General features: G+C 34.6%; 1 protein-coding gene across 5 annotated transcripts in view; it reads right to left on the reverse strand.

Annotated features, from left to right (window-relative positions):
• Window positions 1-24,766, reverse strand: part of BBS9 (Bardet-Biedl syndrome 9) — a 311,231-nt gene that overhangs the window by 246,055 nt on the left and 40,410 nt on the right. For 2 of the 5 annotated variants that reach the window (XM_056334743.1, XM_056334742.1), the window contains exons 8-12: window positions 24,405-24,588; window positions 23,285-23,414; window positions 6,881-7,062; window positions 3,516-3,592; window positions 1,158-1,211 (exon numbers count right to left, since the gene is read on the reverse strand). In XM_056334743.1, the coding sequence (XP_056190718.1) occupies window positions 1,158-1,211; window positions 3,516-3,592; window positions 6,881-7,062; window positions 23,285-23,414; window positions 24,405-24,588 (627 nt within the window). Of the gene's footprint in view, window positions 1-1,157; window positions 1,212-3,515; window positions 3,593-6,880; window positions 7,063-23,284; window positions 23,415-24,404; window positions 24,628-24,766 lie in introns of all 5 variants that reach the window. The other 3 variants (XM_056334740.1, XM_056334744.1, XM_056334745.1) reach the window with 2 other exon arrangements.

A 24,766-nucleotide genomic window follows, 5' to 3' on the forward strand; every position in this document is an offset into this window, starting at 1 on the left:
AAGCTTATGAAATATATAAACACATCCATGCTCATTTTAAACAGTGTTTGCCATTGGCCTTACAATAGCAATAATGAGCAGATGATGGAGAGCAATGGGAGTTACCTGTGTTCTCAATACTGAAATTACCACTCTCCAAAAATCAAATTTGATAATTATAATCACAATACTTTTCTCTGTAATAACTCACACAATATACTGGCTCCAACATAAATTAAAGGCTGATAAAGTCGTACCTTTCTGGAGGTAATTTAAATTTACGTTACACATTTTAAGGTACCCTTATATTCACAAATAGCCTTACTGAAAGTCCAATACTGTTCATCTGAACTTCTTTGAGGAAAACTATCACAGACTTTACCAGGATTAGGATATTATACTATATCATTTTAGCATTTAAAAAATGCAGAAAAAGATGTTGGACCAAGTACAACTAAACCACATTAGTGTAAAGGAATTGGTTCAATAAACAGTCCAACTACTCTCTGAACTTTTCACTCAAGACAGAGGGAGAACTTGCAAGGTTCTCAAAAATAAGGCTCCACTGATATTCCTAGAAGATCCTCCCAAACCCAGAAATAAAAATCATGACCCTTTTTTGGCAATACTAAGAAATACACTGGCATACACATGCACGTGCCAGCACTCATACATACTTTCTTTAGGATCAGTTACAGGCAGCAGCTCTCATGGAGGACTGAAATGATGTCAATTTTCAAACTAGATTTTCCTAGATTTTCTTTTCAGTAGCAAAAACTATGAAAGTCTTTACAAAAGAAAGTCCATTTCTGCATATTGACAACTAAAAAGGCAGCTAAAGATAACAAAATTCACATTTCAAGTAACCAAACATTGCCTTCGAAAAGTGTTGGAAAAAATATTCTTGTAACTTCAAAAACAACTTCATTCCATCCTAATAATGTTTTTGTGTCTGCTTCTTGATAAGCCTATCAAAAATGAAACTCCAATTACTTTCTAACTTCAGCAGAAGGCTTGTTAGAATGACACCTTCTCATACTAAGAAGAACAAGAATTAACTACGTGTTGCATTTCAAATTTTACTCATTTTCATGATCTAAGTGAAAGACACTAAGTAACAGGTTTGTTAAAATTTGCCACCACTATTTGAATGCTACTGTTTGAGTTAGGCACAGTACCTTTACTGTGACTGATGGTACTGACTCTGCTTTTACCTCACTGTCAATGGCTTGCTGTGAAGAAAAAGATGAAAACAGAGCAAATTCAATATTACACATGAATGACTGAACACAATAAATCCAATATTACATTCCTACCATCAACTTGGTAAACAGGGAATTAATGGTAAAGGACTTATCATTCCTGTGACAGATTAAAATACACAAAATACATTTCTGAGTTCCTTCTGAAAATGTAAAGCCTCTGTTTGAAATTGCCTGCAAAAGGGATAGCAAAAGGTCATGAATGCTGTGTATATAAGAAACTAATACACTCTGATGTATATATGAATATTTCAAAACTGTTTTGTTTGGCACACTACTTTCCTCTGTGTATTTACTTAAATTCTGAAAATACCTTCTGTTATTCAGTAGGGAAAGGCGACTTCCAATCTGGCAATGTGTTACATACACACCATAGTACGTACCATGAAATCATCATACAGTATCTTAAAATCCAAAATGTATTTTGAAATTCAAAAGAAAATTGTAGTAAACATCTTGCTACTGCTAATTTCTATTTCAATAGGCAATTCCATCTAACTCAAAATTCATCTTGATCTTGCAGTCTATTTTACTATCATATTTTATGCTTACTTTTCATTTTGAAACAGGCAAGTCCCTACAGTTTCAGAAAACATTTCTGCTCGTTTAGGTTTTTTTTATTTTAAAGACTTCACTTCTACTATAATACCGAATTACTGACTTGAACTTATAACTTCTCATGATAAAAAGAGTAAACTAAGAACAATCTGATGCCCTTTACCCACCCTCCTTTTTGCCCCACCATGCCAGTCCACACCTGCAAAGTTCCTAAGCAGTCAGGAAGCTGGTAGGCATTCTAGGTTCTAGAAATAAGACTTTCATTTGTACATTGTATATCTTCTTCAGATAAAAATCAGATAGTTACTTTCATACTGGCTTGTCATGCCCACTGTCTCTGGTGAGCAGTGGTTGATCCTGAAGCAATAGCAGGGGTGCAAAGAGATTGATCCTTACCATACTCAACTTCCAGAAATCAACTGCACTTTGTGGATCAGAGGCCATACACAGGAGGTGGTGGGTGTTAAATAACCATAGTGGTCCTCCACTTGCTTATCTAATCCATTTTAATATATCTATATCCTCTTTGCTTTTACCACACACATCATTATTTCGAACTGTGCAGAAGTCATATCTGCAAGCCTGTAGTTTGCAAGATCACTGCAGAAGCCCTAAAATTGTTCTCACATTTGCTGTATTGATCCTTCCCCATGAACCATCCCATCAGATTTTTCCTTTCTAGATGGCTACTGACAGAACTGCCAGAAAAGCTGACCACACAGGAAGCTAAAATATATGGACAGCCTTGGGAAATAAAGATTCAAGGCTGTGGTTTTATTGATATATTGAGTTACCTATATAAGAAACAGGCCATTTGCATCTGGAAGGTTGAGCGAATAAGCACAGCAGCATTAGAGCATTCTGTGGACCTAACAGTTCTGAAGTGTTCTGAGCAGACTATTGCAGCTAGCCAAGACTGTGTCACACCATCCTTTTTTCAGCAGACAAGTGCTAGGACACTAGCATAAATTACAGAGAGGTGTCTTTATCAAAGAGTAATAGTAGTAGACGTAGCAGCAGTAATCATAACAGAATTTAAATAAATACATCAAATATATATGTAAAAGTATTAAAAAACAGGTCCTTGTGTATTTTTTTAAACAGTAAGTAGCCCTGAAAATCACTTTTGCAGAAATTTGTGGCCAGAAATGACTAATTATACATGTTCTAGTACAATTAGTATGTTCTGCAATGTTTAAGTGAAAAGTTTTAAGAGACAATATAAGCTCTCTTGAATCTTAATTTTCACAAACTACATGTATATACAAGATGAATTTAGGCTGCCACATCAGAGAATATTCAATGATGCCTTACCAGAGAGAGACCATTTGTTACAATGCATGTTTCAGTGGTTCCCCTATTCTATCTTTAAAAGATACACAGCGTAACACTTGGCTGTTGCCCCCCCATTATTAACTGCTCACCATTACAAGTTCTAACCTCTACAAAGCTATTCCAGATCCTAAGTTCTTGCTCACTTATGTTTGCTTAGCCAAGAACCTAAATGTCCCCAGCAGACGATACTAAATGATTTTCATAATTCTAGTTAAAATCATTAACAAAAGTGCATTTTAATTGATGGAAAAATGGGGGCTATGCAGAAGCTCAGTCCCACAAATATAAATATGTAGTAGTCACTATCCATGATCAAGCATTATTTACTTATGTATGAAACCAATGTTTTCAGAGTAATTTCTTTTTTATACAGGTACATACTGATTCTGCATCCAGATCTGGTGAAACTTCTGCTGTGACAATTACATCTCTGTGTTTTTCAGATTTGGGCAAAATATCTGAAAGAAAAATAAAAAGTAAATCAGCTCTTCTTTAAGAAACATGCAGTTCACATTTCAAAAAATAATACAATTTCAACAGCATCAAGTTTCAGACTTACATCATTACACGTACTAGTGTAAAGGAAAAAAATTACAATGCATATGATTTTTGATGAAAGAGATGTCCCAATTTTATAAAATTCTACAGACAACCTAAACCTGGGGTTTAGACGCATTCTGTAACAAGATTTTATACCTACTATCCATTATGTTCAGAGGCTGTAAGGAATTTTTAAACTTTTGTCCTCACATGCATATACTAATATACCTACAATAAACAACTATTTCCAAAATACACACCACACATCTCATGGATTTTTCATCTAAATAATTTGATGTGAGACACAAAGTGCCTAATAGACTAAAATTAATATAGATTTTAGAAGTTCCTTTTCATAAGAAGGAATATGGAAGTTTTATGTACAGAACATTATATGGGGCTTGGTTACAATACATTTACCTGATGATTTCCAGGACTGTCAACATACAAGGCAAAGAATGCTACAAAATCATTCACATTCATGATATAAAACCTGATGCAGATTCACATACATAAAAAAATTGTAAAGATTAAAAGCTAGGCACTTAAAAACCATGAGGGATCACATAATCTGCTCTTAAGAGCCCAGAAACAAGCTCTAAGGTATTTGTGTTTTTCTGAAATATATTAGAAAAAGAAATCCAAACAGGAAATGTAAAGTTCCTGAAGTAGCAAACAGTAGACTTAATGTAAGGTAATGTGTTAAATTGCACCATTAATTGAATAATTGAGAGCATGAGCACATTCAGAAAGCTGCAAGAGTTTCATTACACATAGGGTCATGCAAGTGACCCAGAACTAGTAGGCAGCACATTATCTCTTTCTAACAAGAGGATCAAGGGAAAAGATTTTGATGAAGACAGAAAATAGGTGTTTATTTCCTCCTGCTCAGAAAGAAATGCTTCCCTTTAATAGAAAAATATGTTCTTCCAATACCACCTACTAAAGAAGCTTAGGCCTGTTTCATACTGCCGCAATTGCACACAACTGGTTCTGCCAATCACACATAGCTCAGCACAATCCATTCCACTTGTACAGATAAGAAAATATCTTCCTTTTCCATCCCTTCCTAACCATTTCTCTTCAGGTTACTTCTTCAAGCAAACTATGATGCAACCTCTGTCATACAGTCATTTTTCTACTAGAAATAGGACAGATATCACAACCAATGTTTACATATAAGCATCAGCTTTTCGTTACTATTAAACTGAGCCAAAACACCTATGTTTAATCACTTATGTCATCCAGACTGATGCAAGTAACATTAGATTTAAGTTAGTATAACAGTTAAGATTTTAAAATATTTCCTCGGTTTATAATGTAAATCCTTATTCTTCAAAATGTATAAAACAGCTTAAGTTCAACAGTTTAATGGTCAGCACTGGACAGAAATACAAGACATTTATGGAAACAACTACTCTAAGGAGGTTTTTTTTATATGATGATCTAATTCTAAATACCTTCCATGTTTGGAATTCAAAATGAAACAAGAAAAATTACTTCCATATAAGGGTAGATATTTTCAAAACAACACAAGCTCTTACTGCACAAATGTGAATCCAAAAGACAGACGAGTCAATGGCTCATTTTAAAGATCATACTTGTGATTAACTTCATGGTGACCAATGTTCAGAAGTGTTTTGTATTCAACCAGAGATGATTAGCAGTGTTTTTAAGACTTTAGCTAAAGTTCTAAGAAATAAAGCCAAAATAAAGCAAAGCAAAAGATGCAAAATTGAAAGGCATTTTTCCTAAGTAAAATATTTTGTTGTAAAAAAGGTTTTCTCACAAGTTTCACGTCCAGTTAAAGCCAAACACAACATCATGAGAGCATCTCCACAATGAAAAGAGCATTCATAAAAACTCATCTGAAAACACCACTGTAACACCTTAGATCAGTTTAGAAAGATTGAGGAAGAAAAAGAATTAAGAAAAGGATAGAATGGGGAAAAGACCAACAATATTCACAGTAAACTTGTCAATCATACCATGACAGTAATTAGAAAAGCTCTAAAGGACAGCTACATTTCCTTTCGCTCTCTATCTTCCACACAGTATGTTAAAACTAACAAACCGAAATCAATTCACTTCGAAAGGATTTATTCTTACCATCATGCTTTTCTTTCCTTTGGTTATGATGGCCAGACAAAATTGTCAAACACTTATAAAGAAGGGCTGCCTTCAAAAATCAATGGAATTTACCCACATCTATATGTTTAAATAACCAATTACTGGATTTGTAACATTAAAAAGCTCATATTAGTCGATCACAATAATGGACAAAGTTATATGCAATTACAAAAAAAAAGAAATCTTGGATTTGTAGAATCAAGCTCACTATTGCAGATACATATTTCTTATTTTCTAAGGATTTCAGCTGTCAGCTTTTTCACTTTTTCACACAGAAAGCCACGCCTATTTCTTTAGCGTATTTTAATCTCATGCTAACTATCATCAGGAAAAGATTTTAATTGGTTCTTTCTATTAATTTAAGATTTTTCCATAGTTTCCTGTAAAATCACATGCTTCCAATTCCCTGTGCAAGTCAGATACACTGTTTAAACACTCAGTTATGAAAACACAAACTTTGAAGGAACTCTCTAGAAATTATGTCCCACCCTTGACCAAAGCAATGCAAGTTATTAGCAATGCATGTAAATTCCAGAATTTATCAGGATCAGTCATTTGGGGTTGGATATCTCTCACCATATTCTTCAAATACAATCACTTTTGAAAGCAACAGAAAAGTTGTTTTAACAAAAGTAATTCTTTGTTAATTGCATGACTTAAGAAGCCATTTGTAATAATACAACTTAATTTGACAATACTTTTTCTCTCTTTGAAGCTTAAGTACATCAGACTGTTGCTGTAAAGCTCATTTTATTGCCTTTGGGTAGTACACGCACTGTCAGTTTTTTCTCTGACCCTTGCCCTAGTAAGAATTATCTGCAACCTGACAAATATCTTGAAATTTCCAACAGGCATTACAAAAATACAAAGAAAAAGCTTTGTACCCAAGGGCCTTACAGTCTAGGATTTTGCTTGTACATTTTTTTATTAAAATCTAAACTTTATTAAAAGCTACATTTCCTACATGAAATTTAATTATGGTTTAAGTATAAAATATTTTAGTTTATTTTCAAAGTGTTAAAAGGAAAGTCAGGTGGTTAGAAGTACATACAACTACAGGAAAGAGAGAAGCATACCTTGTGTTTTTGTGGCTTCCTTGATGATTTTCTGAAGCTTTTTCATTTCAGCATCAAGTTCTTCATAGTTTATTTCCCTAGAATCAACCTTAGGAGCCTGGAAGAGTGAAGGATCAGTTCCAAGGTAGGAACACTGAAGATGCCCATCATCACTGAGAGTGACTATAACACCCTTCAAGTCTCTGCATTAAAAAAAATAGAGCTCATTGAGAAATGGGGAAGAATCACAGCAGCAATAACGTTGAATTTATACTGCTTCTATCATCCCATCTACAAATATAATAGAACTTCCTGTTTTTACTGAGATTCTTTGACCAAACGAAAACAACAATATTTATTCTTTAATTCAGATATGTTTATTAATATTACTCCTAGTTATTGCAATCACACCTAAAAACCAATCTGTGCTAGACAGATGACTAAAACATCACCCAAATATCTCAGAATCTGTATAATCAAGACAAGTGAAAGAAAGGATCAGAGCAAACAAGCTGAGTAGACAGTACAATTGTAACATTTTTATTCACAAATTGTTACTTAAGTTTTTTGAAGTATGGATACTTTAGGTTGGTATGCAGGAAGAGTAATTAGCTAAATGGAACATCAAGTAAGGGAAGGGAAAGGATGCATTAGAAGAAATCACAAATGGATAGAATACGTTCACAGTGAAGACAGCAGTAGGACTTTGATGGTATCAGTAGCTCCCCATATCCATTCTTTGGCTGCTACTGCAACTACTGTGCTCAGTTCAAATCCTGGCTACCTCTTCCCCACAGTATCTTTCTGAAAGGAAGCCACATGGATTTAGAACATTCCCCTTACACCACTCTGTATCGATACAAATGAGTGTTTTATTAGCTACACTATAGTCTCTCTTCTCTCGAGGGAACAGTACTTAATTGAACTTATTCCTATAAGAATCTCACTCATTTTGTTTATCTGATCATGTACCGTGCAAATGCAAGATTTAGGAAACTATTTAACAATTTATTTTGTTAACATAACAAAATTTAACATATTTTGTTAAATAACAATTTAACAACAGGGAGTACTGCCAACATTTTGCTTAATTTGAAGGTTACCTCTATACAGAAGAGGAACTAAACAGTAAAGAAAGACTAGCACAGATGCCGATGTTAACAGCAAAAGTTATGAGACAGAGAACTTTCCATTTATTTTTTATTAAAAAAATTAAAAGCTTTCATAGCTTTTTCAAAAGATCATGTATTTATTTTCATAATCATGAGGTGACACGTTCATGACAGTAATTTGCTCTTATTCCATACTTAGAATATCTCATAGCAAGCACTACCTTTTAAACAAATACGATTGTCATATAAAGCCAAGACAAATTTCTTAGATATAAATCTCAATTTTTATCAGAAAGCCTAATTCACTATCCCACTAATTAAACCTATGTAAAACATTTAACTTATATGTGTTCAAGCTATAATTCATAAAGAATTAACAAAAATTATTTTAACTTACATATGCTGATACCTTTCAAGCACCTCCTCTGGTACAATCCTCATTAAAAAACAGGTAGCTATATAAAAAGATAAAATTCTTTCTGGTTTCCTATATTGTCTTGTAGCATCGCTCCAGTACACACAGACAAGAAATCTTATTCCAAATTTTTCCAGGGTAATAGCAATTATGAAGGCAAACAGGTATCACAGATTAATTTGGATAACTGATGGCCCAATGGGACAGGCCAAAATGCTCTTTTACAGAACACTAAGGCCACAATCCAGTGTTGGTTTCAAAACTACAATCAAATACTCTGGAAAAACTATGCTGCAACAGAGATCATCTGAACTCTGTACAGTTATATTATAACTGCATACAGAAATTAAGACCCCACTGGCCACTATACAAATAAGTATTTGCACAGGTAAGTTTGAGCTTTCTCTTCCTACAGAAAGTGATTTTTACTCAGTGAATGAAATAAATCTGCTGGTTGACCTGTGAATGAATGGTTAGGGGTTTTTTTTGGACAACAGGTATCTCCAGTTAGTCCTTCGCTGCAGGTGGAACACACAAATCTGAGCTGCCTTCTGGAACAGAACACACACACCAGGGATCAAAACACACTGTTGTCCTTATCTATTACATAAGCTCATCTTAAACGGAAACAGTCTTGTCTTTTCGGACTACTGCTCCTATTGCCACAGAAAAGCTTCTAGCTACCGCGGCAATTTTTAACATATATTAGCATTCACTACAAAAACTAAGAAAACTGTAATAGCAAGCTGTGTTTGTGAGCACCATAAGGCTGGATATGCCAAGCCTCTCCCAACAAATACTTTAAGAAAAGAAAGTAGAAGACAATACCGATTTTCATTTTAAATATCCAGTACCTGTTAGCAACAGTCCAGTGAATGTGATGGCCTATTTGTGACCTGTAAGCTTGAGGGTTGCATCCATTATTTCTGACAAATTGTAAACTCTCAAGTCAAAGTGAGAGCAAGAAGAACTAAGCAAGAGTCCTGGTTTCTCTGGCTGCTTGAATATTTGTTGCTGACTGTAGTTGATTTTCTTGCACAGGACTGAGCCTGTTGGGCTTACATGCAGAACCGCTCATCCCAGTTTCCTTATGTCCAAAAAACTCTGTAGAACACATATCTGTGCAACATTCACAGAATTCTGGATGGCACATGGAATAAATACATTGGGCTGACCTTGAGATCCGTATACCGACAAAGCAAGGAGACAGACTATTGTGAATACTTGGGTCTTGGTAAGGTTATGCAAATAACACCTAATGTATAGGGTTACTTTAATGCTTGCCAAGTGTTTGCAAAGACTTTTGCTACACTGGCCATGGGCACAGTAAGTCTTTAAAAAAGGGATATTGTTGAAGCAGATGCTACCATACTATCAAATACACTGCCCCAGTGTATTTGGTAGCAAACAAACTTTGCTATTTAGTTAAGCAAACAATGAAGTTACTAATAAATAAAAAAATTAAAATGGGACAACAGAAACTGCATCATGAGCTTGTTCCACAACCAAGGAAAGAAAACTGACACCTGAAAATGAGACAATTTGGAAAATTCTCCAGCAATGGCTTTGGACCATCTTAAAATTTCTTTCCAGTTAAGCTAAGAAGGAAAGATCTGTGAGAACATCTGAACGTAAATCAAAGGGCAGGAAAAAAAAACATAGCTACACTGTTAGCAATAAATCTTTGAAGATATACTACTACAGTATAATAGATTCAAAACTGGTTTGTAAATACAGTCCTTCCTACATATCTTTAAGTTGGCAGTCATCTGCAGATAATCAGACCACCAAACAAAATTAACTCTGACCCGTGAGGTGATTCTCCTATATGAATTACACTTTTCTTACTTCTGAGTTTATGTCAGCATTACAGAATGCACATTCAAAACCTCCGTCTTAAAATAAACTCATTTCAACCAACTTTCCTGTTAGTCATGACATCCTTTAAGTCCGCACTAGCTCAGAGACAAAAGCACTGGTTTAAGCAAGCAGCATTACAAATGACACTTTTCCTTTGCTTCAGTTACTTTTTGCTGGGTTCTAAGAAGATTGTTCAACATGAAACATAATACAAAAATGAAACAGCCTTTTTCAGTAATCTTTCCTTGTTAAAGTTGTCCATGAATTTGTACATCAATAGAAACAACAAGAAAAATTTGGGTAACCATTATAACATGTGATTTATAATACATTAATTTCTCTATTGGAATGTTTGTCAGCCAGTCAAGACTGCTTTATTCTCTCAAGCTTTTATAACTGTGGTTAAAGACAGCAGGGGGAGGGGAAGCATATTTAACAGTTTTATAGTAGTTTCCCTACAGCTACTGCAGTCATACAATATTCCTGCAAATACCATTACTTCATTTGGCACATTTTGCACACAATCTGGAATTTCAATTACTTGTTAAATTTCTTTTATTGTAAACTATTTTTTTACTATATATCACACAATAGTCAGAGTAATAACAAATCTAAGGGGACACTTTAACAGTAAGGAACTCAAAGTATGAAACAAATTATTCTGGTATCTAAAATAACTTTACAGTACAAAGCAACTCCTACACACATATGGTAATAATTTTTAAAACTATCTTTTATTGGATTCTGGGTAATAATAATGGCATATGCTTTTTGTAGGTCTTCTCTTACAAAACAAATTGCTCACAACATAATTCTTGAAGAAATTAAAATGCTTTGCATGTTTCCAGTTATATAATACCAAACTGATTACTCAAGCAATTGACTTAGAAGTTGAATCTGTAATTCTGAGTTCCACTTGAATGACACAAGCTAAGCCTTGAGTTCTACTTGAATGACACAAGGTAAGCCTTGGACAACTCTTAGGACAAGGTCTGGTTATTGACACTGTTTACATCTTTATTTATATTTATAACAGCACATAAAATTATACCTCAATTGCAGAAGTAGTCTTAATTGATATTACTCATATCAATCATTTTAGAAAATTAGATCTCTGCAATACTATTTTCAGTCCCTTATTGATAATGTACTATTTATAAAATACTAAATTAAGAAACTAATTCCTGAATTGTGCTGAAGCATTTTGAATCTAATTCTCTCTTCATTTTATCATCCTCTGAAGAAATTACATGCAAAAGCATAACTACAATAGCACTTTTAAGTTTAGTGCTTTGGAAAAACCAAATTGTTATAAGTCTCACTACCATTTCAATGTCATTTTAGCTGTAACTGTGTGAAATATTTCATAAAATGCTGAAGGAAGATCAGACTAGGAGTAATAAATTACAAGAATTTTCTAACATGAATTAATGAGAGCAAAAATCAAAAGCCCATCTTACTCTTATTTAACACACACTCCAAAATCAGACCTTCCGCTGAGTACTTTAAGTAATACATGGTGCAACTCATTGCCAACTACAACCAATTTTTAACTGGTTTTGGGTATCTGTGGAGCACCCTCAAAGCTCCTTTGAGCATCCCTTCCTCATTAAAAAAAATATTTTTGGTCAACTTTACATCAAAAGTAATACTTGTAAGACTTCCTCATTCTGCTATTACACATGAAAACAGGCCATCTGCTCTCGGAAACTAAAACCTTTTAGGGCTATTTATGTTATATATATAATATGCTCTGCATATTCTGCAGAGGACATGCAAACAATGTAAATATAGCGTTCAATTATAATTGTTCAACAATACATAATTATATTGAATATCATTACGTGGTAAATAATTTGTGCTGTTACATTACAGAAGAGTGCTAATGTTTCCCACTTATGTGATAGTTTAGGATTGCTGATCTTAACAGAAAACCACTTAACAAATCTAGTTAAAAAAATAATGAGATATATGTAAAAGGAAGAGGGAAACAAAACGATTTTGTCTTGATAACCAGTGGAAAAACAGTTAAAAAGAGAGAACTTATGTCTAGAACAACAGGTGAACACCTATCCCCTCTTATAAGCACTGAAATCCACTGAGAGTCAGAACTGAATAAAACCTGCAGTTGGCCAAAGTGATACCATTTTTGACACTTGAAGGATTCTCCAGGTTCCAGGTCTTGCAAAGTATTTTCACTCTTTTTACTTGGTAGTGAAGACATTTTCACCAGCACCTTTACATGGTGACACCATACCACAAAACAACAGTCTAGTGCCTTACTGAACAACAAATTCAGACACGTCCCTAGCTTGTGTAGTTTTCTCTTTGAAAGAGACTTTTTGCCTTAATATGCCAAACACCATCCAGTGATCAAATAAAAAGGAGCATCTTCTGTCAAACAATAAAATTTAAAAAGCAATGGAAATTAATTGGTTTTACTTTTACTGTCAAGTTAATACAAAAGTTTGGGTCAGGGGTCTTTTCTGCCAGACCACTACTGCCATCTGCGGGGCAGCACAACAAGGCTTGTGCAGGCAAGCCAAGCAGCAGAGCTCTCACACAGAATAGCCTTAAAAGATATCATATCACATCAAATGAAGCAGGTTGGTGGTTGTTTTGTTGTGGGGTTTTTTTTTGTAATAGGGTCAATATAATAGCTTGACAATTTAGATGTAAGTGTATCTTAACAGGTTAAGATTTAAAGATGCATTCAGAGGGACAGACATCCATGCATGACATCAACTTCTGATTCCTTCAGGCAGGGAACACGCATACTAGTATAGGCAGGCTAGACATGTGATTTAAGCTCATGCTACAAATTACACATAAAATTAATTTTTATCTGAAGGATTAAAAAACTTAGTTTCATGTTGTTTAAAATATAAAATCAAAACCATTTCAAAACCAGTGAAAGTTTTATTAAAAACTAAAGTAGCCAGCAATACAAGATGCAGGTTTATATTAAAATTAGTATTTGTCACAAGTAGAATAAAAACAGTATATTCAGGGTGATGACAGAGGCCTCCAGAAATATATGATCTTGCTTTAGGCAAAAAAATGTAAAAGGCTCTGAAGTATAATATATTCCAGGAAAAGTTCACAACTTCCACATTGCACTATTTATTATCACAGTTCCACACCTGACACTTACTGGCATCATCTGAATTGAAAATGTGAGGACTGATAAGAAAACTAAATAAGAATGCAGCCCCTGGGTCAGAGCTCCAAATAACAAGAAACAAGAGAAATTGCATTATGATTGCATTTATGACAGTACCAGTGATAGCAGTAAGAAAGAAATCAAGACCTGCTGTGACATACCTAAAACTTCTCCATGCTTCATTCTCTGTCAAGAGCTACGTGAAGTAATACATATTTTTTCATTTGCATCTCCTTCACCTGAAGTCTAAAATCTGTTTCAAGGCCAAACTCGCTCACTGGCAAGACAGGTATACAGCTTCCAAAGGCTCAAAGGCTATACCAAAAGGTAGCAGCTAAGCATTGTGATTATAGGATATGGCGGGTCTCAAAAGTTTATCCTTCATCTAAACCTTCTGTTCTCCCACTTGAAGATAATGGTTAGAGTCCATTTCACTCCAAGCAAGCTGGAGAGGCCCCTAGCACCTCTGCTTCTGACTAAATAAGCACAAGGTGTTACACTGATAAGATCTATACTCTAGTAAAGTTTATTGGTTTAGATAAAGCTTATTCTTAACTGTCACAAGGAAAACTAGACAGACTACAAAGAGGCTAACAAGAATAACCATGATGTGTCTTTACCACAGATTTATTCTGAAAGGATTGAATAATTACATAACTCTAAAAACATTCAACTCCAATTAATCTCCATCTCTTTCTCCTCACAGTGTAACAGTGATATGCCTGCAAGCTTCAAAATTCACCAGCATTTCAGGCAGGAAAAAGTGCATACACTGTTACTTTTAACAATACTTACCATTGTCCCTTCACCTTGTTTTGTAAAGAGCAAAGCTGTTCTTTAAAAGCATCTCTGGCACTTCGCACTGCCAGCTGACTCTCATCTCCATACATTAACATAAATGTCCCACCTACTGGTCCTTGTATGAAAAAACGTCTTTCATGTTCATAGCATAATAATCAAGACCTTCAAAATCAACAGCCTTAGACTGTTCATAGTAACGGTTTTTCAAACAAGATGTCCAGCGCTTCCATGGGCACAGCAAGTGTCACAATAGTTCCATAAACTCCAGCCTACCTCAATAACCAACTCCAAGACTGAGTTCAGAACCTAATACATATATATATATATACACACACACACACTGTACTCCGTCACAACATGAACATGCACAGAAAAATTGCAGGTTGACCACAAAAACCCAGGCTATTTGTTTAAAAGTATTTTATTTTCAGTACTAGAGGGGGAGTAACTTGTTCTTGAGTAGTTAGAATTTACACTTCCAAGGCTTTCTCTAGAACCACGAGGGTAGGAATATTTTAAGTGTTATTCTAAAGTAGGTTGAAACACTTACAAAATCATATGACTGTAAAAAGTAGGCTTTTTGAAAAAGCAACTAAGTGACATGTAATAAAATTAGGAGAACTGGCAATATGGGCATGTGCTTAGTATCATACAGTAAATATAATTCAAAACTAACGTGCTAGAAAGCCCAGACATGAATCACAGTATATGCAGGGCATAGTATTTGGCATATCTATGTCTTTTGCAGGATCAGAATCCTACTAAGATAAAAGAAATACAATCACATTCATATTTTGTGGCTAAGCCACACACATTAACGTTATTTCTTTAAAAAGCCTTTAAAAAGAGTAATGTTTTATGTTGCCATCTCTTGACAATCCAGTGGCAATTTACTGATGAAAAACAAATACAATTATTTTTTTTCCCCCTCCATAAAAACATTTCTTTAAAATGCAGTTATGGTTAAGTAGAAAGATTCTAGAATTCTCTGCACTTAACTTCTCTGATCAGGCAACATTCTTACAGAACACTCAAATAAAAATTTATATATATTCATATATAACTGAACGGTTCATACTGTGCGTCATAACTGGCATTGATTCTATTACAGTATTACTGTACAGAAAAGGGAAAAATCTTTCAATAAACTATAAAGTTTTATTCCTGCAGTTTTCTTTCCATAAAACCATGTAATAAGTGCTAAGTTTTGCTGGGTTTATATGTAAGTTTTGCCATTTTTATACGGTGATTCTTTAACAGTTGTGGTAGCTGCGGTGATGTCAGTTATAATAAGGAATAACAGATGGGCTGGAATGAAGAACAAAGTATTTTCAAGCATTTGGATAGCTAAAAAATTCAATGAGAGGGGTTTCATTTTGACTCCACCTACTATTAACCTAGATGTGATTGCACTTTTACACCTTATATACTTAATTCAACTACAATACTTCTTCATAATTTTTCCAGTTAAATTCAGTTCCTCTTGCCTTTCTACTGTTTGGAGAGCCCAGCTACACAAAGTACATTCATCTAACCACCCAATGTACTATGATTCTGTGCCAGAGCACAAGTTTTAATTTCAAGTTCGTATTTGGACCAGGCCAGTATTTTCTCACTTGCAAACTGATCGCAGATTTTAATTTTCTTTAACAAATACTGGAAGCTAAAACTTCATAAAGGACATTTTCAACCAATGGCTACACACCAGAGCTCTGAACTCCCATCTTTTGATTCACATACCTCATTTAAATTAAATTGATCATTCTGTTGGGCTACATATGAGTTCAAACCTGGGACTTAGTATTTAAAGTCTTTGTTTTGACACAAAATTAAGTGATGTTCTTTTATTTATGGAGACATGTTGCTGAATCAGAGACTTCAGATATAAACTTATTCAGATAAAGTGCCATGAAGTTACAAACATGTTAACTATGTCAGGCTCAAACTATTACTCATATACAGAAGACACGTCTTGGTTCTACGAAGCCAGCAAACAACAGTCTTTAGGAACTTTATACCTCAATAGGCAAATAAGTATACAAACCACACATTTCTCACTAGTCATTCTACGGTTATGAAATACTAATGAATCAGAAAATCCAAGAAGTATTGTATTAACTATTTTTCTAGAAGGTAAAAAAGTTAGTCTCTGCATTGATGTATGCTCCAAAAACTAAAATTCTTAAATTTTTTGTGTTGGCTTGAAGATGGGATTGTTTTTAAATGCAATAAACAATAAATGCATCTTTCAGTAGCATGTTTCCCTTCAAAATGCAAACTGATTAAAGATCCTGAAGTGCAGCAGCACATACCATTTGGCTTATGCTTAAAGTGCACCAGAGATGGTGTAGCAACAATCTGTATTGGTCACTGTCACCAGAATAATACTTCTCAGCCTTGCAGTCAAGCTGCAGACTAATGGCAAGAGACTGGACAGGAGCAGAGTATTAGAATACACAGTAAGCTACTAAGCCATAAAAATCACCCACTCCCTCCTCACATATCCTTTTGAACCTAGAGTTAAAGCACCAGGAATTTTTTTGCAGACATTCATTGTTGCTTGTATGGTCTCAAACAGCTAAGGCCAACAGTAACACTGACAGTTCAAAGGTGGCACATCAGACTGTCAGGCCAAGAATCCTTCCTACTTTGATCTATAAGTATCCTTAAGCAGTCATCTCTGGTTATTAAAGAATGAATGCCACATGCCTGTAGTAGAACATGGTAAAACAGAAAAGTCAAAGACAAGTAGCAAGAAATTATTACCTTCAAGCAAAATGGGCTGGAAATGACTAGATAACTAAACAACAATGTACACATCTTTTTACACTAGCCATCTGTTAGGCATGTTACACATGCTTTTACTAGAAAAGATGCAAGAAAAAAATGAAAGAGTAGCTAGGAGTAAAATGATCACTCGGGACACAGCAAGACACTATCGCTTCAGAAAATTAGAAGTCACTGTCTCCAAAACTAACTTTATTTAAAAATATTGTAAAATACTCTCTTGTAATGCACCTATAATAACCTTAACACAAGTGAGGATCTTCCAAGAGACAGGAAAGTATAGTAAGCCATAGCTATCAGCACCATATGGGACAATATAAATATTCAAATGCTAATTAAAATGATTACATAGAAAATTATTTTAAGTACCTTCATTAGCCTCTGCTTCTTTACTATTTCTGCAAGGAGAAGAAGGACTCATACAAGAACAACATTAGAAATTTTAGACCTACAGAATTACTTTATTTTGTCTTACAAGTAGTAAGAAAATTGGACACTATTATAGCATCTTAAGTCAGTAACTCTGAAAGTGATTCAGTAAGCCACAGTATTTCCTGCATCTCAGCCTACACTATGTGACTTTAAATTTATTTAAGTCTCTGATTCAGTAGAATCTATAATGAAATACATAACAGCATAAGTCAAAACATGAACACCGAAAGTCTATGGGTATCTGGCTTTAAGAGATGGCTGATAACGACATTACTATATGATACATTCTTAATGGGCTGGTAGTTCATAACACTGATGTTCGGAGCTCAGGCGTGGCCCCTATAGTCAACCCTGTAGTGATCATACCTAGAGAAGCAGTAAGAAAAATTACCTAAGTAAATTTCAAATGCCATAGTCAGTTTTAGCGCTAGCATTGAGCAGGAAAAAACCCCACTTTGACAGCAAACTGAGCAAAACAGAACCAGTGGTGAAGACATGGGACCCTGTGATATTTTTATGGGATTATTCCCTAGTATAAACCTAGGCAGACTTGAAGTCCATGAAGAGTTAAAGTGTGGATAAAGCTTACTAAGTAGCCCCGCTTGCCATCTTGAACATATAAAGTCTACATTTATTTCCTGGATTTTCAACAGTTACTTTAGTTTAAAGAAGATAATTATTTTTTTCCCCATCTCAAATAATGAAAATGTATTTAATAGCTTAAGTCAAGCTAAAAAGTTTGGTTCTGGAAATTTAATATTTTAAGACACTCAGAAATTCGTATTCTTTAAAGGTAATAAATTACTTCTGTACAAAAATCCTTTCCAGACTGCTTTATATTTCCTCTTCAGAAAACACGCTGTTTCATTACCAAGTAAAATGATATTTATCTGTCAAATAAATGAATGTGAAAGCAAATATTCTAGTAACTTTTACCAACTTGGTCATGCCTGTCAACCCCTTGTAATAAAAGGAAGTTCACGTTTTACAAGGCATACATATTATTTCGTGGGTTATTTGCTTCAAGAATCTTTCTTCCATGAAGAAAAGTCCTTCTGTTCACAGATATAGTAGTACATATAAAATGCTCACGTAAGAAAGATGATTCCCACATTCTAATTCCCAGATGTAGCTCCTAAAAGCAAGAGGCACCACACATGCAATGCATTTGATTATCTATAGACAAGCACTACAGGTGACTGAAGTTTTTTATTTTGGGTATTTCTAACCAAATTCCAATGTGACTGAAGGTGAAAACATCCTTCATTTAAACATGAAGCCCAAGGATATACTGGTGCCTAAATTCTTAAGAGTCCCCAGTAGATTAAATAAAGGGGGAAGGAATACCTTTCCCATAAGACATCCCCTAAACCTTGAGAGAAGGCTAGTTTACTGTTAGGACTGTGCCTGCTGATAAATTCCACATGAAATCAACATTCTTTTGCCATATAGGTACCACCAGACTTCATTTCTTGATGGACAGCTGAAAGCACAAAAAACCAAAATCAGGGACATCATGAAATACAGACTTGAAAAAAAGAGGTATTTGAGGAAGCTTGCAGTCTATTTCAGTTTAAAAGAAAAAAAGTCAGGCTACCTTTTAGCATTCACAGGCTTACCAGATATAACTTGAAGGCTGTGTACAAACAAAACCAAGTATTAAAATTAAGACTACTGAACTTGAAAAATGTTCAGAAGAAACAAAGTCCCTGATTTAAAGGCTTCGTGCTTTCCTATCACAAAAACAGGTTTGTAACTTGGAAGTGATCAAAACAGAAACCCCTTTCCTGAGACTATGTCCAAGCTATAATGCTCTGTGTGGTTTTAGCTCAACCCACAGGGGAATTTCAGATGTTTGTGATGGAAACATCCCTGAGGCTAGCAACACGAGCTATTTTGCTTCAGACTGAAAGCACCTTAACATAATGTTCTAGTTTCAGGCCAGCCAGGTCAGAATAATACTTAATGCAATCAATCAGCCATTAAAAAACATGGTACTCCTAGGAACAGCTTTGCCAAGTGAGTTAGTGTCAAATAAATAGAAAAGTAGTTGTCTAAGTATTCTAATCTACCCCAAGAACCTTTTATGGTCAAGCATATGGAGATAGGATAATTCAGGATCAGAAAAACAAACACAGCTTGTGATAGGCCCTTAAAAATGGACTTTCTGCTACTTTCTGAACAAGTTATTTCAGATGATTCAGACAAACATACTCCACCTTTTTGGTGGGGGACTATTAAGTCACTTGTGTTTGCAGGCTCAAATCCCTGCTAACGGGAAGAAAATTACTTTCATATGAGGCACTTTAGCTAACAGGAACTCTGTGTAGGAACCACAATCCTACAGCCTTGCTACCCACACAATTATCTGAATTATGAGGGGGAGAGAGGGGAGGGAAAAACTAGCACATTTCAGGAAGCATCAAAAAGTGACAAATTCATAAAATGTATAATCTATAAACATAAGAGATACTGCTCATGAAATTTCCTTCACAAAGGAGATGTGAAGGTACAAGGAGGGTCTTAGAGATGAGGTCTCTGATGAAACAGAAAAATGCAAACTAAAGAGCAAGTCAAAAAGGGAATGGACTTTGAAGTCAGTGCTAAGAAGATATTTATATAATTATGGTGGATACCAAACAAACACTGCTGATCACAATTACCATTTCAACACTGAAAATGGGAGGGGAATAGGAATTCTTGTAACTCCTTTGTGTAACTTCCCACAGCTGTTATAACTGCAGCATATGGATAGTTTCTCTCAAGTTACTCTAGAAGGGTGGGGTTGGGGTTTTTTTTTGGGGGGGTTGTTTGGGGTTTTTGAATCAATTCTGGCAGAACACCTACACCATTTTCTTCACAAGTTTCAGCATCGGTGAGAATGTTTTTGCACAGCCATAACTTTAAGGATAACAACAAATCATCACGCAAAATCAGAATGCAAAAATGTAACTGTCCTAGCAAGCTCATCAATGGGAAGATTAATTTGTGCAGAGACAAAGTCCTAAGCTGTTTAAATTAATCCAAATTGTCACTGTAAGCGATATATCTCTAAAGCAGTCTAGGCAGTTTTAAGCATGTAGGAGCATTCAAACAATGTCATAAACAGTAACTCCCATACATTAACAGAACCAGAATATAAAATTCCAACAAAACAAGGGGCAAACTTCTATAACAATGATTAGAACTGAACTTCCAGTTCAGTGATCATAGTTACAGAGATCTTGAGGTAAAACCCATAATAGCAAACTTTCACATTTTTGCCTCTACTTCAAGTTTCTGATCACAAGATTTTATACAAAATTTTCAATTTCCTGACAGAGAACATTCAAGTTTTAACAGAAGGCAAAAAAAGTGTAGTTCAACAGCTTAAATATACATCACTTTTAGAGTGCAGAAACACCTCACTAAAAATATTATAAGTAACCACTTACCTTTGATTCTATTCTTTCTTACATGTTTCTGAAAATGTTATGGAAATCAAGAAGTTTATGATGAAAGTAGTCCCAAATGTTGTAGTGAGTTATTATTATTATTTACATACTGATATTGCAATAGGGAAATACTGCATTTCACATTAATGTAATAGGGAAAATCAATGCATAAAGAATAAGGAGGGACACACACTAGAAACACAAGTTATTTAGCTGAATTCTCCAAAGCACTTGAACAGCTGATCTTAGAAATATACTATCAAGATTATAGGATAAAGTATATGATTGCTTTTATGAGCCAATCACTACCCCTGCACCAAGGGATTTACATAAAATAGCTTCTAATAATGTTTTTCTTATCCAGAAAGCCAGAGCCATACATTAAAAGTAACAGACATCATGCCAACAAGAAAATACAGATGAACACATATGATCTGTAGAGACAATTGCTTTCAGAATGCTCAGTTGACTTTTTAAGTATTACTGCAATAAAAGTGGAAAGGATGTGAAAGTAATTAATTGACATACAACATATTTAAGGCACTTCAATCTCTCAGCAGTGTAGGATTAACAACTGTATGCTTATTGAGGTACTTAATGTTATTTTGTTACAGCAGTGCCCAGAGGTCCCAACTAAGACTGAGGCCTCTCTTGGGTGGAGTATTAGAAAATCATTATCACATTGACCCACAAAGAATCCCCTTTCCAATTATTATTCTTTTTAATAACATATGCTTTGTTTAAGCCAAATTAGTACCTTTATAAGCTTTACTGGGTTTTGCTGTTTAGCTAACCTTTTTTTTAATGTCAGAAAGAGGTACAAGCATACCACATTTTTAAATAGAAATACAGAAGCATAGCTCTGAAACACATGTGCACTAGACTGCTCCCTGCCTTTCAGACGACGGGGTCTAGACACACAGGCCTTCATTCATCTATCAGTACCTGTGTAAAAAGGTTTGTATACAGTACCTGTATAAAGAGAGACAGACTGATGTCTCTCCAATCCCAACTGAACAAAACCCCAAATCAAACCCTAACATTAGTAGGTCTTGGGAATTCTGAACCCATCTAGCAAAATGATCTGGGACAAATTAGGAGGCTGTCAACATTCTCACCAAGATCAAACTACTGCGTGTTAAAAGTTCACGTGGAACAGGCAGAATCTGCATGAACTTCTTAGAGGCATTATTGAAACAGCTGGTTCAATAATATGAGTTTCCAAATAAATAACTGTAGATATGAATATTAGTACAAACTGCTGTTGTAAAATCAATGCTTTTTTCAATTTTTTTCTGACAAAAACATTTTTTCCAAACTGTAAATCTGTACTGTCATATCCTGCATAATTTTGGTTTACACTAACGGGCCCATTGAGACTATTCATTGTATTCTACTTGTAAGACCTGCTGGATGAAAGCCAGTACAATTCTTGCCAGAGAGTCTAAAAAAAAAATTACAAATTATTAAAAAAAAAAATCAGGTAACCATTAGTATCAAACAAAACACACACATCCCTCAGATTGCTCCCCGCAAGTCAGTAGAGCTAGTTAGTCAGATGTTGCTTTTTCGTTTCTTGTGAGATAAAAAGCATGACTTATGATCAAGTATTCAACAATCCAGCGTATGTTGGCACAGCAACAAGCCTGCTGGAGATCAGGAATAATCTACCTGACAAGTACACTTCTACTGCATCCCATGTGGTCACAGGCACTGGTCAGCCAGCACCCACCACAGCTCTGGTGGCACAGTACAGGCATAAGATGGACTGTAAAAACACTAGCCAAACTTTTCTGTAGTTTGCTTGTTTCAGTGACAGACTCAGCACAAGTTATCAATACATCATAATTTCTCTATACTTGATCCCCTGGCCAACCGGTTCTTTCCCTCACCTGTCTTATGCATATTTTCCAAAAAGTTTCAGTCTGTTGCAGTGCAATCCTCAGCAATTTAAACAGTTCCTTGATTTCCAAAGTTTAACATCAGAGTTTAATAACCTGTTCCAACAAATCATCTCTGGGATTCATATGCTCTTAAATGCTTAATGAAGAACAGATTTTCAGTGAGATTCTCTATTTTCCTGTCTCAGGGAAGGATTTTAACCAGATTGCAAAGCCTCACTTTTCATTCTTTTAAAGAAGAAACTACTCTACTGGAGCTACAAGACCCCAGGTGTTACCTTCACTCAAAAAAACCCAGAAAATCTAAAGCACAGTACAGCAATTCTAGTATTCTTCTAGAATTAACAGTATGTCCATTAATAAAATGAATATTTTACAAAACAAAGAAAAAACACTTTGAATTTTCCTTTTACAAGCCACCTTATTTGTTACATACCTCAGAACTGTTTGTTAGGATCTAGAAGCAAATTTCACAACTGGAAATTAAACTGAAAAAAGTAAACTTTAACAAGTTACTTACTGTAAATTTGCTACTTTTATGGATACAGGAATATAGGGAAGCTGAGTGGCCCATTTCAGTGTAACATCTTGATAAACGTTCAACATTTTACTATGGTTTGCAATTAGCGTGTTTATTGTTCCTTCTTTCACTGTTAAAGATATAAAAACAGCTTTAGGATTAAAGGGTTTCAAAAGCCAGTACTTTTTTTGATGCTTATATCATTACATGTTTTTTTTCTTTTCCTTTTAAGCCATTACTTGTTATAAATTAATTTAATATAATTAAAGTGTCAAAAGTTATGAAAGTTACACTGACAATAACCAAGGACATATGTGATTAATTATAGGTACCAATTTCAGTTGCATACTATACAACACATGCCACAACTTCCCAAGGTTTTAGCCAGCCATGTTTGGTAATTTAAAACATGACAAGCAAAGACTCATTAATTGCCATGTTGCCATGCTAGGATAGATATACATATCTATCATATGACATATGATAGGGTAAATATCAGCTACTTACACTCTTCATTAATTCATTGACCTGTGAATACTGTTTAAAGGTGTATGCATTTATAAGGTTTATTTATAGAATAACTTAATTGAAAAGTATAAAGTATGAAGACTGTTAAGATCATATTTATAAATTCTAAAATTAGATTTTAAGTCTAAAATAAGACATGGTGTCAAAAATTTATCAGATAGATTTTGAAACTTTAATGAAGAAGAGGTATTAAGAGTCTGTAGTTCTATAGTAGCCTCCAACCAAGTTGCTTCCACACAATGTATTGTTAGTTTCATCTCCTAGCAGTAGAATTTGATTTTTTTAACTATCCATAAATAACAAAACATCCTCAAACATTATTTTACTCTTCCAAAACCTCTCATTCTTCCATTTGTAGCTCTATTTGGTAATGAGAAAATATCTATTTAGACTTTTAAAATCATGACACTTCACCCTAAATAACATGTGAAAATAAACCTGCCTCATCCAAAAAGAGAGCTCTGATTCCACAGATTTTCTACAAATCAACAGCTTATTCAGAGAAATAAATTTATTCGGTCAGGGGAAAAGAGAAATCTTAGCTGTAAAAGTAACCAAGCTAAAGTTAAAGTTGAATTTTCCTTTTACAAACCTGAACAATAAGGAATGAAGCAACTCGGGTTGTAATCAAGCTTTTTCATGAATCGAATTTGCCCATTATCCTTAAGGCAAAAGAAGTTTCTCTCACCAAGCACAAAAACAGAAGAAACTGCCTGATTAAAGGAGACAACGCATATATCCAGTGCTTGCTCTCCGATGTTTAATACCCAATCCACCTTCAGAAGAAAAAATGTGTTCCAGAGATCAGTTGACAGCTGCATATTAGAGACAAAACTTAGAGAAAGTTCAGAACTCATAAGTTAAATGAATATCATTAACGTAGATAAAGCAAAATCAAGGTCTTTTTTTGAAGGAGACATCCTCTTATTTTGAAGACAGTAACTTTCCTTATTG

The sequence above is a fragment of the Falco biarmicus genome, chromosome 4, assembly GCF_023638135.1.
Source record: "Falco biarmicus isolate bFalBia1 chromosome 4, bFalBia1.pri, whole genome shotgun sequence".
Lineage (NCBI taxonomy): Eukaryota > Metazoa > Chordata > Aves > Falconiformes > Falconidae > Falco > Falco biarmicus.